This window comes from Rosa chinensis, chromosome 2 (assembly GCF_002994745.2).
Source record: "Rosa chinensis cultivar Old Blush chromosome 2, RchiOBHm-V2, whole genome shotgun sequence".
Classification (NCBI taxonomy): domain Eukaryota; kingdom Viridiplantae; phylum Streptophyta; class Magnoliopsida; order Rosales; family Rosaceae; genus Rosa; species Rosa chinensis.
The window spans coordinates 12,900,433-12,915,224 of NC_037089.1; the positions used below are offsets into that span (position 1 = coordinate 12,900,433).

The 14,792-nt window shown below is 37.8% G+C and overlaps 3 protein-coding genes and 1 non-coding gene across 5 annotated transcripts; 1 reads left to right on the forward strand and 3 right to left on the reverse strand.

The window, feature by feature from the left end:
- Positions 1-2,660: 2,660 nt before the first annotated feature.
- On the forward strand, positions 2,661-5,412 carry LOC112190490 (tubby-like F-box protein 5). The gene is made up of 5 exons (XM_024329921.2): positions 2,661-2,978; positions 3,453-3,810; positions 3,908-3,995; positions 4,316-4,445; positions 4,530-5,412. Exons 2-5 carry the CDS (start codon positions 3,454-3,456, stop codon positions 5,206-5,208), a joined length of 1,254 nt encoding a protein of 417 aa, XP_024185689.1. The 5' UTR covers positions 2,661-2,978; position 3,453; the 3' UTR covers positions 5,209-5,412.
- A 371-nt stretch (positions 5,413-5,783) lies between these two features.
- On the reverse strand, positions 5,784-7,585 carry LOC112190495 (anaphase-promoting complex subunit 10). Of its 2 annotated transcripts, XM_024329928.2 has the most exons (7): positions 7,466-7,585; positions 7,252-7,434; positions 7,079-7,139; positions 6,895-6,987; positions 6,718-6,788; positions 6,148-6,252; positions 5,784-6,064 (listed from the first exon to the last, which is right to left on the reverse strand). In XM_024329928.2, the coding sequence occupies exons 2-7, from the start codon at positions 7,428-7,430 to the stop codon at positions 5,995-5,997; spliced, it is 579 nt and encodes a 192-aa protein (XP_024185696.1). In that variant the 5' UTR covers positions 7,431-7,434; positions 7,466-7,585; the 3' UTR covers positions 5,784-5,994. The 2 variants fall into 2 exon arrangements, with proteins under 2 accessions (XP_024185696.1, XP_024185695.1); XM_024329927.2 differs by having other exon boundaries at positions 7,252-7,579.
- Positions 7,586-7,666: 81 nt separating this feature from the next.
- On the reverse strand, positions 7,667-7,740 carry TRNAN-GUU. The gene has a single exon. It is a non-coding gene; the product is annotated as a tRNA-Asn (tRNA).
- A 509-nt stretch (positions 7,741-8,249) lies between these two features.
- LOC112186829 (U-box domain-containing protein 5) lies at positions 8,250-13,210 on the reverse strand. The gene is made up of 6 exons (XM_024325358.2): positions 12,662-13,210; positions 12,467-12,544; positions 11,725-11,910; positions 11,127-11,234; positions 9,732-10,879; positions 8,250-9,359 (listed from the first exon to the last, which is right to left on the reverse strand). The coding sequence occupies exons 2-6, from the start codon at positions 12,521-12,523 to the stop codon at positions 8,573-8,575; spliced, it is 2,286 nt and encodes a 761-aa protein (XP_024181126.1). The 5' UTR covers positions 12,524-12,544; positions 12,662-13,210; the 3' UTR covers positions 8,250-8,572.
- Positions 13,211-14,792: the final 1,582 nt, after the last annotated feature.

Below are 14,792 nucleotides of genomic sequence, written 5' to 3' on the forward strand. Positions count from 1 at the left end.
TAATCACTGCAAGGGAAAACCCCAAGCTGTTTTGTTGCCAATTCGTGCACTTTCGTCATGCAATAGTATTGGGGACAAAATCATTTTGTCACTAGTTTAATTTGTCTCTGATATTAGTGATATGCCATCAAAATTAGTTCATGTTCCTTACTACACAGTATACAAAAACAAAGTCTTGTGAATTTATCTCATTCCGGCTACAAAATCTATAAAGTGTTATGCTTGATATACATTATAGATTATGTCATATTCACGGACAATAACCTGTACTAGTCTTTAGTAATCGTCACTATGTCTAACATCAGATATTGATAACTCTACATAAACATGTACGTACTTCCCCAGATCTTCTGGAAGACGGAAACAGATTCTTGAATCGTGCCTGTGAGAAGTTTGTGGAACAAAAACGAAAAACACTGATCGATGATTTGTAAAAGCTAGGTTCATAAACAGTACAGCGATAGATCGAGATAGAGAGGAGCACGTCGATAATGGCTGGCAAGCAGCTGGAACAAAATAACAGTACGTCGCCATCGAAAACCAACTAACTGATTATTATACTAGCAGCTCTGATAATCTGATATACAGTATGTCTCCTCCTCAATCGAACCCTAATAATAATTGATGAGACAAATAACATGCTTGCATTATATTTAGTGGACGTCGTACACGCTAGGGCTCCACTTTATCAACCCACCAGCTATCGCATGCAACAGTTGTAACTTGCCAAGAATATCTCATCTTTGATCTTGTTTCTTTGGACAACCAAACGTGCACTAGCTTTTGTTGATAGTTTAATCCAGTTAGTTGACATTATGATCCGAGCTAGAGTTCATGTAGGTGGGACTTTTATGTTCTCCATGAGTAGAAAACTAGAAATTAAAATAGAATTAGAAAGAATGACTGAGGAGATTAGGATGATTCTAAAGTTCGGATAATACATCTTCATGTTGTTAATATGATCAGTTAGTTTACGTCAATGTATATAAGAAAAACCCTAAATTCAGAGTTTTTTTTTGTTTTTGTTTTTTAATGAAAACAGTCACGAATTTCTGTTGCACCAGATTCCAAGCCAAGAGGTAATCAAAGTTGAAAATAGAAGAAGTGCAAGGCAACAACAAAGGAATCACAGACGTTACTGGTTAATTCAAGGGTTTTATGTCAATAAGGCGAAAAATCAGCAACAAAATATGTTCTGCGAAAAATATGTTACCACTTATGTATGCTTATAGTTTCTTTTAGATATTCGAAATGAGAGAAAACTTGTAATATTCAACTTTAATTAGAGATTTCTAGATTATTACTAGAACAAACGGATTGATTCAACTTGTGGGATATTTCCAAGCATATTGAGCTAAACCTTACCTACCATTATTGTTTGCCTTCCAACGTCCTAGTTCAGTCCCATGAGAGAGTTTGCTTACCTCATTATGGATCACAAGCTTTTCAAATCAAATGAAAGTAACAATTTTTGTTCTCATGCTGGTAAGTGATAACTTATGCTTTCTCTATATGTAGGCCTCGATCTGCCTAAAGAAATCTAAATACCTAATTAATCAAAATTATAAAGGAGATGAGGTCTAGGTTTTTTTTTTTAATTTTTTTTTTTAAATTATATAATTTAAAGATGATCAAATGATTTCACTCATACCCCCATGGTGACTCCAATCCATGACCTCAATTTTAGATAGTGAGTGATCTAACCACTGAGCTAACACCACTTCGTTAATATGAGATCTAAGCTAGCTATACGCCTATTTATGAAGCAGACAATTGGATAATATCGAACATTGACAACCAACATGGATGGGTGCATGCACACCTATAGAAGTTTCCTTTGTACTCATTATGATTAAGATTTCCACCTTAGTGTCGATGGCTACTTGGTGAGAGAAATAAAACTGTGCTTTAAAAAAGCAAGATAATTAAATGGAGTACTAATTAATTAGTATAATAGTTTGTTCATCGAAACATTGAAATCTTCACTTAAGAATAGAATATTTAAGAAAAACTAGTTAGGTTGTTGTATTATGTTTCTCAAATCTAGGCGAGCTTAAGAATAAGTCAGCTCAATGTATAAACTTGCTTAATATAAATAGAGGGAAGTTAAGATTGTATTAGTTAGGGTTCAATGGATATATTGCTCATTTCACAATTAGATCACATAAAGCAAAAAAGTGGAATAATAGATCTCACATTAATAGTTTCGATTTTTTCTTCTTCTTTTTTGTGTAAAAAAAATAATGGCAAAATGTGCTACCACTCTGAGTCGGTGTTTGATTTAGACAAAGCTCTCCCCAAGCCTCAAGTGGATGATTGACGTTCGCCCAACTTACATGCTTAATCAGATTTTCGCTCTATCAAACCCCTGAATTAAATTAAATAGGAATTACCTTTTTTTTTTTTTTTTCCTTGAGAATTCGAATTCCGGATAATCATATCAAATCGATCACAAAGTGGGAATTTCAGGCCAAAGAAACAAAAGAAATAATAAATAAAGCGGGAACTTGATGACCAAGTGTCATATTTCTATTGGTCCATCAAAATGAGCAACGAGACAGCCGATTCCACCCATTAAAAAAAAAAAAATCACAAAATTACAGCTCACCAAAAATTTCATTTCGAGTTTAACGGGGGACTATTAAAATGGAAAGCAAAAAATTACAAAAGAGCGCCTGGAGATCCGTTTTTCGAGCGAGCCAAAAAAAAAAAACGAAACTCGCTCCTCTTCTTCTCCTCGTCGCTCTGATCCAAGCTCTGGTTTCGGTGCTGACGTGGCGGAGGCGAAGGCGGCGGTGTCGCAACCCATGAGGATGTGATCTCCTATGGCCTCGGAATAGACCAAGTCGGAGAACGCATGGTCGTCGTCGTCGTCATCCAGTTTGGCCGTGCTTCTCCGATTTGCGATCCAGAAACGTTCTAGGAGCTTCTCCCCCCGCCCGCCCGTTTCTGGATTGAAAGCTCTGCCGGTTCAGCGGGTTGGTTCTTTGTTTCTAGAAATTGAATTTTTTTTTTTTTTCGAAATTCTGCATTATTTTAATTTAATTTTCGGATCGCCGAAAGGTTGTGACTTTGATCGAAAATGATGGAAGCAAAGAAACAAATTTTTTATTTTTGAAAATGATTTTTAATATCGGCATTTGATGATTGCTGTGTGTGTGGATATTGTTTTTGGTGGTCCAAGAGTTTGTGGAAATGGATGAGAGGAAATTTAATATGCATTGAAAAAGACGTCGATTTTTGGAGTTTTAAGATGAATTTGTTGTTTATCTTTGAGATTTCTGAAATGCGCACCCATGATGGTTACTTAAAAGTATGGCCCTTTGATCATTTCACATTTTGAAATTGAGCCTGGTTTCTTTAGATGATATTGGGTTTACAGTCATATTACGTTATTGATTTGATTTTGGATGTGGAAGAGGATTATTGATTTTGTTTGATTGGTTTGTCAGGATGTCGTTCAAACACATTGTTCGTGAGCTGAGAGAGATGAGAGATGGAATTGGGAGCATGTCGAGGAGAGTGGGTGAAAGTAGGCTTTGGCACAGTCGAACCATGTCGCATATTGCTCCTGATCTGGCTTCGACACCTCCAACTCCTTTGATTCAACAGGGTCAGTGGGCGAATTTACCTCCAGAGTTGCTTTCAGACATAATAGAGAGGGTTGAAGAGAGTGAAACATCGTGGCCTGCTCGGTCTGCCGTTGTCTTTTGTGCTTCAGTTTGCAAGTCATGGAGGGATGTTACGAGGGAGATTGTCAAAACTCCTGAAGAATGCGGAAGGCTCACATTTCCTATCTCATTGAAGCAGGTATCACCTTGTACTTCATTGCCTAAAGATAGTGTTTTGTTGTTGTACTGACTGCCTCATCTGAAATATCATTATTTTGGTGTGCGCTTTTTTGTAGCCCGGGCCTCGTGAGTCTCCAATACAGTGCTTCATCAAAAGGAATAGAGCGACTTCCACATTTTATCTGTACTTTGGTCTGGTGCCTGGTAAGTCTAGTTCTTAATAGACATATTATAACCCTTTGTTGGTTTATTGGTGCAAGAACTGAGTCAGTTGTGTTGTATGCCATTGCCAATCTTAGGAACTGAATATAGCATTTCTACAGATAGTTATTTCCCAACAATTTAATATATTGTACGATCATGGCATTAGTCATAGTTCATAGGATGACCTCATCTAGGGGTTATTTTGCTCCATCATTCTCTCTGTCTCAAAATATCATCCACATAATAGAATGACCTGAATCATTGATGAAAGTAAATTTTCCGGTAGCAATATGGTGCTCACTTATCTCGTTAAATGACAGCTGAGGGCGCGAGAGATAAATTACTGTTAGCAGCCAAAAGGATCAGAAGGGCAACAAGCACAGAGTTTGTTATATCTTTGGTCGCAGATGATTTCTCTCGAGCTAGCAGTACATATGTTGGTAAACTGAGGCAAGTATCTCTACTACACTTGCAAATACTTTTCTCATCCATTCCTTATTTATGGTGAAAACTTACACCACAAACTTTTGCCAGGTCCAACTTCTTGGGCACCAAGTTTACCATATATGATAGCCAGCCGACATGTGATGCAGTAGACCAGCCAAATAGTCGATCATCTCGAAGGTTTAATTCTAAGCAGGTATCTCCAAGAGTTCCAGCGTGTAACTACAATGTTGGGACTGTCTCTTATGAGCTCAATATCCTCCGCACAAGAGGCCCAAGAAGAATGCAGTGTGCTATGCACTCTATTCCTGTCTCTTCTATTCAGGAGGGAGGCACCGCCCCAACACCAACATTGTTCCCACAAGTCTATGATGAACAATTTTCTCCCTCACCTAGTTTAAAAGACAAGGAGCTAGTCACAGATTTCAACTCTACACCCTCTACACCCTTTTTGCAGTCACCACTATCCAACCCGGGTGCAGAACCACTGATTTTGAAAAACAAGTCTCCTAGGTGGCATGAGCAGCTACAATGCTGGTGCCTTAACTTCAGAGGGCGTGTTACTGTGGCTTCTGTCAAAAATTTCCAGCTTGCCGCAGCTGTTGATCCATCCCACAATGTTTCAGCCGAACAGCAAGATAGGGTAATCCTGCAGTTTGGAAAGATTGGAAAAGACATCTTCACCATGGATTACCGCTACCCGCTGTCCTGTTTCCAAGCATTTGCAATCTGCTTAAGCACCTTCGACACCAAACCAGCTTGTGAATGAAACTTGATTGTAGAACATGATCATCATTTGCTGAATCTCGTTATTAATTTTGAACACATGTATGGTCACTATGTTCGACATAAAAGTTCTTCATGCTTTGATCATGCTGCCGGAAATTGTAGATATGCAGTCAATTGACTGTTCTCTTAACATTTTGTCTCATTGTTACAACTGAAATTGAATTAAGAAGTTGAAAGACTGTCATCGATTGATGTCATGGTGATTCTTTATTGAACAACTCAACTTGCAGTTACCCAAACTAAACTATAATTTTCTCTTGTCCATTTGGTTCCCAGCATCACCATCTTCTTCTATTCGTTCTAAATCGTACTAATATTTTGGCGTCAATTTTGCATTGTGGTCCTTGTTGAATGAAATTGATGACGGAATTCTGACAACTATTCCCTTTAACAGTTAAAAGGTGCAGATTCGTACTTGAAAGGATGATTTGCAATGCTCGGGACTCTAGGTGACACAGACTTCGTTATAGAAATGGCATGGATTCTTTGCTTTTGCTGAGGTTTAGAATCAAATGATTGCTCCAAGTTCAAGATAGAGCTTGAAGATCAAAGATGTTTTTAGTACAGGCAATTAGGGATGCCCACCAAAAGATAAAAAACTCAAAGCTTGTTTAAAGAGCTCAGATGATACTTGAAATCATTCAATTAATATACCAAATAACATCATGATGCAAAAATATTACACGGTCTTTAGGCTGGAATAGGACTCTTAAGTTGCAACTCAAGGTCCAATATTTCCATCTCTTACTATGCCGGGCCACATTTCTCATCTGATAGAAGCATAAGTAATGAACTTCCTTGAAGTAAACTGAAATGGCTGATGTGGAATAGGGTTCCTGCAGTACACAAATTCAAAAAGATCAGACAAAATTCTTCATCATCAATAATCAAACGGCAAGGAAAAGATAAGTGGACGCACGGTCTAGGGCCATATAGTTTGATCTGGCGCACATGCGTGTCCCTCCCATTAAGGTGATTTGATAACACTGAGATTTGCAGCATAAATGTGTTGACAAAAGTTTCCCTGTCAAACAAATCAGCATGAAAAACTTGACATTCAATATAAGAAACTAAACAGCACCCCCACACTACTAATAGTTTCCTTAAGCACGTCATTCCTCAAACATACTCACAGTTGAGGATATTTCACTATTATGTCTTTGAACGACATTCGCTTGTTTGCCTTGTTTCATCAATACTTACAATATCATAAAATGAAATAGCAAGATGCTATTAAATCCAACCCTGTCAGATGGGTTCGCACCAGTTGGATTTTTCATTGAACTACGAGAGTAGCTAACAATTTTTCAAATTACTGATAATATCCCACAAACTATTCATGTAAGCTCTTGCAACACAACCTTCCTGCACATATGCAGTGACACAACTATGTAGTCTAATCAAATCACAACCCAAGAATAACACACAGCAAAAATATGCAGGTGTAGTTCTACTGCTAGTAAACAAACAATGCTTTCACAGCTCTCACCTTGGATCATTTCCAGACAGAGATATATGAACCCAACCCCTCGGCTTATCTAGCTCAACGGTTTTTATGTCCTAAAATCATTTGAAGCACCATTGTCAAAGTAAACCAAATTGGGTATTTAGCATAAGATCATATAAAATTATACAAGGTACCATTGAGAAGATACAAACATATTACCTTCAAGTTGTGGAAGCCATCCCCAGCACGAATCGATATCTTCGATGGCGTATAGCTCTCATCAAGCTTGAAATCCACGTAGAGAACAACAAGCTTGAATTTTTATAATCCAACAGCACAAAAAGCCATCAATCAGAATCGAATTATCAAAATGATAAAAACAGCATTGAACTTTGACACGTACTTGGAGCTTGACTTTCTTCTGGAACTGAATGTTGACCGAGTGAGGTTGAGCGCCGTCCGATCTGCAGACCAAGAAAGAAGAAGAAATTAGAATCAAAGTTTTGGAATTTGAATTGTGGGTTGGAATGGATGATATAGAGAGAGGAGGGAATTGAATGGGAAGCAGAGGCTGACTGCCAGTAAGTGTCGAGATTGTCGTCGCGGAGAAACGACACGCCGTTGCCGGACTTCCAAGAGCTGACGCTCCAGGCGGCGTTCTTGCCCATTTCTCGGAGGTCGTCTTCCACCATTAGCACTTGGTTCCCTACCGTCAGCTTCCCTTCCTCTTCTCCCTCCGATGATTCTGTCGCCATTTTCGATTCTCTACACCCCCAAAAAAAAAAAAAACCTGATTTGATCAAGTAGCTAAAATCCCAATTGGAACCTTAAACCCTAGATATATAGCAGGCAAAGCAAAAACCCTTTATAATCAATTCTGGGAAGTGAAGAGTTATAGTCTTATAGAGTTGATGACTGAGAATTCCTAGTCTCCCAAAGTGATCAAAAAAATTTAAAAATAACTAAAGAAATTTACGTGAAAAATTTAATTCGCTAGGAGGAGGGCTCGAACCTCCGACCTTGTGGTTAACAGCCACACGCTCTAACCAACTGAGCTACCCCAGCTGCTGATGTTATAGTACACTTTAGTTCAATATATAAATGACTCATTTTTGATCCCACTGATAGAATTTCTGAGCAATTCATTATATGTTGTAGGCAAGTTACAGGGATGGGAGTATGTATCAGGACGTTCTGCATAACAGTTTGAGATGTGTGAGGAAAAATTAATGTTTACAGAGACAAATATATTATCCAAATTGTGACAAGGTTGTGGTTCTTTGAATATTGGAGTGGAGAACTGTTCTTCCACCAGTCAAAGTCAACTCATCTGTCAATGAGTTCAATTTCAATTGTCTCAATCAGTGTGAAGTGGAGTGGAATATGTCAAAGGTTCTAGAGCACGAGATATGGTTCAGAAGGATGACTAGGTGAGTCGGTCAACCATGTATCTGAGTACAAAAAGACAGAGTTCAAGTTCTCTTGAACTTCATGACAAAGAACCAAGGGTTTAGGAGTTCAGCGGGACGGTATATTTCGACTCCTAATACAAAGATATATATATACATGAAGAATTTTACAAAACCAGGCAATACATAAATTTTCAGGAGCACATCAACCTACATAACACTATACATTTAATGATGAGTATATAGCTGAAAAAGGAAGAAGTTACATTATGAATGAAGACTAAACTCACAACCTTGGCTAAAATATCTAGAAACCTGATAAAAACTATGTTGGATCAGTATCAGCACAAAAACCCATCAACCCCCAACCATATATACTTAACCTATGTCAATGATGATACCCTTTCCTCAGTTCGAAGCAGTGACTCTTTCAAAGCAGTTTCTGTGTTGATCAGCATTGCAAGAGATGCAAGCTGAAAGCACAAGCTTCATTTCTTCTTTTTCGGTGAAAGAGAACTCGGTTTTGAGAATATTGATAACTTCTTTCCAAAAAATCCTGATGCCTTAGAAGCTTTCTTCCCGTTCGAGTGATTTCCATTGTCTCTAGGTAGCTCATCTCTAGCTGCCTCAGGCTCAGGCTCAGGTTCAGCAGATTCTTGCTCATCGTCATAATCAATATCTCTCAAGAGACGTAGAACTTCCGTTGCGTTTATCCTTGTTCTCTCTGTCCCATTGGCAGATGAGAGGACAAGAGCAGGAATTACACCCTCATGCATGACCAAGTTACAATAGTCAATGCGCTGAGAGCATAAAGAAAGAAGGATATCAACAGCATGCTCTTGATGCTCTTTACTGCCAGTGTCTAGGACTACAACAACATAAGCAATGCATCCATCAGTTTCAGCAATAGAAATCCTGGCCCCTTCATAATCGCTCAGATTTTTCAATATAGCGATACAGTTTCCAGTAAGAGCACTGTCTTCAAAGAAAGGAACCAATTTTGGGATGCACTCCAAAGATACCATCTCTGAACAAATATCTCTATCGAAGGACAAATTGTGCAAAATTTTAAGGGCTTTTCCTTGTATACTTCTGCTCTGAGAGTCTAGAAGTTTTAGAATGGATGTAAGTGCACCAGATGATGAGATGTTAACTCTGCAGTCCTGGTGGACAGACAGAATTTCCATTATGGCAAGACCTTCTTCCTTTACCTCTGAATCAAGAGAAGATACTAACAGACTATACACGTCTTCACCTAAATAAGATATCCCGTTTCTGCAGCAGCAAGAAAGAAATTAATCTTTTTATTTTACACCAACCCATATGTGAGAGCAAGAGCACAATCGGCAATAGAGTAATAACAAAAGGCACATACAAGTTAAACCTACAATATAGATTCAACATTTATGCAATTCCATAGTATAAACAACATAAAAGTGCACGGCTATGGGCTTAAGACCCAAACCATTTACAAAAAATTAAGTATATTATGTCAACCAGAGAAAAGGTGGAATGAGGTGTGTTCCCTATTCTGAACCCAATACTCCCCAAAGTGACATTTTGGAACAAACAGTTGCCTTGCCCAAGGCATGTTCCACAACTACACAATTAAGAGCAAGTGATTCTCAGCCATAAAATGAAAATTACCTGTTTTTGCTGACAAAGGTAGATAATAATTTAAATCCATCTCTCTGAGCCTCTACATCATCCTGATCATATGCATCCCTCAAAAATTTGATGAGAGGTTCAACAAAATTCTTAGAGGACATAGCATAAGAAGCTTGAGGATTGCGTTTCAAATCGTTTTTAACATCTTCAACAGCCTTGCGTTGGGAATCCCATTTGAGCTCACTAATATTAGATAGAAATTCCAAATCTGTCTCGCATTTTTTAGCAGATCGGTATTTCAGAGAATCATCATCAATCTGCACCAGATTTGAGCCATCTTCTGTCTTAGAATTGAAACTGGTATCTAAGGATCCAAATGAAATAGTGCTGAGATCCATTTGTAGACGTAGATCATTCATAGAACTGCCTAAACTAGCAATGGAAGTGGAAGAGTTTTCCCATGAGCCAAGTGCTTCTGGTTGCATACTTGGGTTGGGGATGGTGACTCCAGACTCCGTACACCACCTTGATATCAACTCCTTCATGCCAACGTTTGGAGTCAATGAAAGGTGGGCCAGTTTGGTATTAGTTTTTGGGCATGTATCATTTCCCTCATTAAACCACTTCTGTATCCACATCCTTTCATATGTTTGTCCAGAAGCAATGACAACAGGATCGTACATCAACCTGGAAGATATCCCGCACAAAAATGCTTGAGGAGGTACAGCTCCAAGCAACATGTTACTTTGTGCCTCATATTCCCCATAACCAGTGTGAGGTTCAACTTCAGCACACTGATTATATCCAAAGTCGTTGCCAGAATTCTCAGAAGCAAGTGATCCTTGTTGCCACACAGGGGCACTCTCTGTTTGCTTTACCAATATTAAGCTTCCATACTTCTTCAATAGATACAAGAAATATGTCAAGATCTGCTTTTTTCGAGGGTCACTGTCACCAACTTTTTGTAGCAACTTCTTAATAGATCTTTTCTCTATTAAGACTTCCTTTGATGTGGTAATATGGAGCCTCAAAGATGCAAGTTGAAGAGCCTTGAGTTCAGAATCTTTTATTGAATTTGATGCAGAAGCATCTTGGTGGAGCAATTCTCGGATGACCTTCCCAGCCTCTTCTTCAGATGGATGCAGTCTAAATGTTGCAGCCTTAAGATCATCAACTATTTTAGAGATCTGCAAGTGACACTTCGTCATCAGCTCAACTAAATAACAAAGACTTCAACTGGTACGAAAACAAACAAAGAAAATACATGGAGAAAGTACAGCGACTCAAAAAGAGGTGATGCTGTCATTATTTTAAATACTAATCCACAGCATCCAAGGTTATGTCCAGTGCCTCCCATCAAAAGGGAGTCCAGGCTTTGAGGGAAAGGGAAATATCAAAAGGGAATCTACATTCTTGAGTAGGGATTTGACAAACCTCTGCCACCAAAATCACCGGAACCCAACTCTGAATCTGGCACAAACTTTGCTCCAACAAGTTCCTTGATTTTTGACATCTTGAGACTATCACATCCCCCGTAAACGCCTGCAAGTGATTTGAGGGAAATATCAACCATAGGATGACAGGGAGCTACAGAGATCATATTGAACAGAATGCACCCAGCATATGACAAGAAGAAACCTGCCTGATCGCATTTCAGCAAAACAATTAATCCATAGGCATTGGAGTATGCTGGTAAAGAGAGATTTCAAAGAGATAGCTTATCCTAAGGATCATACATGATGACTACCTCATGAAGAAACATTAGTAGACGTTGCCTAGAAAAAGGAAAAAGATGCAGCTAATCATCTTATATCCCCCTGTGTTTATTTAGGCCGGATGGCCAACAATCCTTAGTTTAACATGGCGAGGCAGCATTGAGCAATCAAAGATGCTGTTCCAACAAGAACTTTATTCATATTTGTGTCATCTTTTCATTTACATTTATTTGATTTGTAACTATCATGTTGACACATAAAGCAAAAATCTTTCACCCCATCTAATTTGTTATAATTAATCATCTGAGGTTACAAACCAGGTAGAGTTTGCTAGACTCGCTGCAATACTGAACAAGTTGATTGGCTTTCTCAATTGCACGATTCAACATGCATAGAGCCTGTATTCCCGTTGAGCAACGAGGTCTTGCTGCTTCTATGTCGGGAAATATCTTTGAAATTCTCTCCACCAACTTCCAAAGTTCAATGCCCATTGAACGGTGAACCTGAGACATGATAGAGCTGTGATAATCCAACACATATGGCTAGACATTTGAATCAACGTACTCAAAGTTTGACACACAACAATCCCAAGTCTGACATTCAATAACACTTACAAGATATCCTCATCGTTTGTCATTATCCGAAAATTAGTTCCAGTAATAGTTTTCAACTTGACACATCTTAACCTATCAATTGTTTTTCCACCACACAAACAGAAATAGCATAATATTGCGTCTTCTAGAAGAAAAATCAGTATAAGCTTTGGTGTGTCTTCTCTACAAGTTTTAGATCAGCTATTGAAAGCTCAGGAGCACCATATAATTTGATCTAAAAAAACAACTATTAGCTGTACATATAGCTTCATGCATTCAACCATGAGAAAGATGTATAAAGCCACTTTGTAAATATCTGAACTTCAAATTTCATACATCAATTACATACTAGTCAATTCACAATTTCATCACGTTTGAGCTGATTAGAGGATATCATAGCTGCAAACTGGAAGCAAACTCAAACACCATGCTTAGCAAAATCAGAGACTACTGTGTCATATTATACCTTAAAGGAATTAGGCTTTCTCTCTGTCCCTACTACTTCAGCAGCATCAGTACCCATTCAGGGGGAATTATTTCATATCTGGGAATTCAATAACAAGAAAAGGTTGGTCAACTTATTTTCTTTCTAGCAGTTAAGCAATCTTGATAATAACTAGTGAAGCAAAGGAAACAAAAGAATGAAAAAGAAAGGACTCACCAAGTAGCAGAAAACAGAACTATAATCACAAACTTCCTCCTCAGTCTTCTTCAGCGAGATAGATTGGCTAAATAATGAAAATAACCACAACATCCACCACTTGGAGTATATCAACCTTTCACAAAAACTTGGAGTCCCAAGATTCTATGATAACTTAAAATTCCCACAACCCCAGCCTAGCTATATAACTACAAACTTTACCACAAAGTTCTCCAATTTCAAGCAGAAGTCAGCTTTTTTGCAGATGAACAAAGCCCAGAAACCCATTAGTACAAAAAGCAAGAGACTTTCACAGACAGCCAATCAAAAAACTAAGCTTCTATATCAAAAAGCAGAAAACAAACCAAGAAAATAATAATGAAGGTGAAATATATAATGGCAAAAGTAAAGCAGCCCCACAATTGAGACGGGCAGTGTTAGTCTTGGGCAAGGGAAACCAAGTCTTTGGGCCAACAAAACTAAACCAATAAAATTGCTCACGAAAAAGTTTTATTATCTGCTAGTGTAGACTTCGTATAATACATGGACCAGTCAGCGATCAAGAAGCTTTCCTGGTCTTGTACATAATAGGCAAATAAGGTCAAAACAGCCGTCGCAAACACAGAAGCTCATGGCTTTGTGAACTATTGAACTGTCACAGGCCTGTGACGTCTGTGACGATATTGTACAAATGAAATAATGGTGTGCAATTTGGGTTCCACCACCCACCTCATAAAATCTGATTGTGAATTGCAATTACAATACAAAGGGTTGTGATGAATAAGATTTACACAAAAGTTCTATGAAGTTTCGACTATTTGGTCGATATATGACTGATATTTAAAATATCTTTTAAATTAAATTCTAAGTCACAAGATAGAATTTTTGTAATTTCAAAGTACAAAGTTTCCATCCAATTTAGACTCTGATTCTGGTTTCAATGCCAAAAAAATAAAAATAAAACCTTTGATTCTTGTTTGTGATGGCTTTGATGAACCACAAGTAGTGAATTGTAAAAAAAAGCTGACGATTCAAAGCGCAGACTAATTTGAAGGGTCTGATAATCCAACAGTAAAGTCCAAAGTAAAACCATTAAGAAAGTGCATGACCCCATTAACCGGCCTAACGACCACTGTTACCAAGTAATTGTAAATAGCATGTCCATCTCAGTAATTTCCACATTTCTTCCCCACTGAAACTGAAATCAAATACAATATAATCAACAAGATTCTGGCAATGTTTCAAGAAGATATGTTGTCTATTTTTGCCAAAGAATTTGTTGACTAATGAATAATGAATTAATGATACAAGATAAGAGTCATTGACTTGGGACCTCCGTCTTACTGTTGGGCGCTGGGTTTTGTTTGGTTCCAATATTAAAACTTGGCTTTGGGGTGAGGCCACTGAGGCCTGCCTTTGTGATTTATCAAAGTAAAAGGAACCTATAAAGTGAAGAGTGAGTGGTGACATGTAGGGCATACTTGAAAGCTAAGTAGTATAAAAAATCTGAGCTTAAGATTCTTAAGATATAAGCACATTGAGTATGGCTGATGTAGAAGGAACAATTGATGATGATACATGTGCTCCATATGGACCCAAGAACCCCTTTCATGGAAATAATCTAAGCCAAAACCTGTCACTCTCATGACTTGTTCATATGCCTCTCAATAATATTCCGGACCAAAAATTTATTCAGGTAAAAAAATCACGTTGTTCTTCATTTTTGGTGGTCATCAGGGTATCGAGAAGCATTAGTGTTTAACATGATGAAAATACTAATTGACTCAATCAGAGTGTTTGGAACATGTCAACGATATATTTTATAATGGAAATTATTTTCCTCCCTCATATTCTCTTATTACATGAAATATGGTCTAAGTATTCGATCATATTTTTTATGAGTACTTAATTTTATATATTTAAAATTTGTATTGAGTATCGAGGTATCGACTATCGAGTCACACAACTTTATTAACATGAAATAATTAACCTAGTATGTTTACTTTTGCCCTTGACCCCTCCAAATTTTCTAGGAGAAACAGAATGTATATACTATGAGTTTTTCTATTGGAACTTCCAAATTTACTCACTTGACCTCTATGCTTTTTACACCTCTTATCAAATTTTCAAATACTAAATTTACTCACTAAAC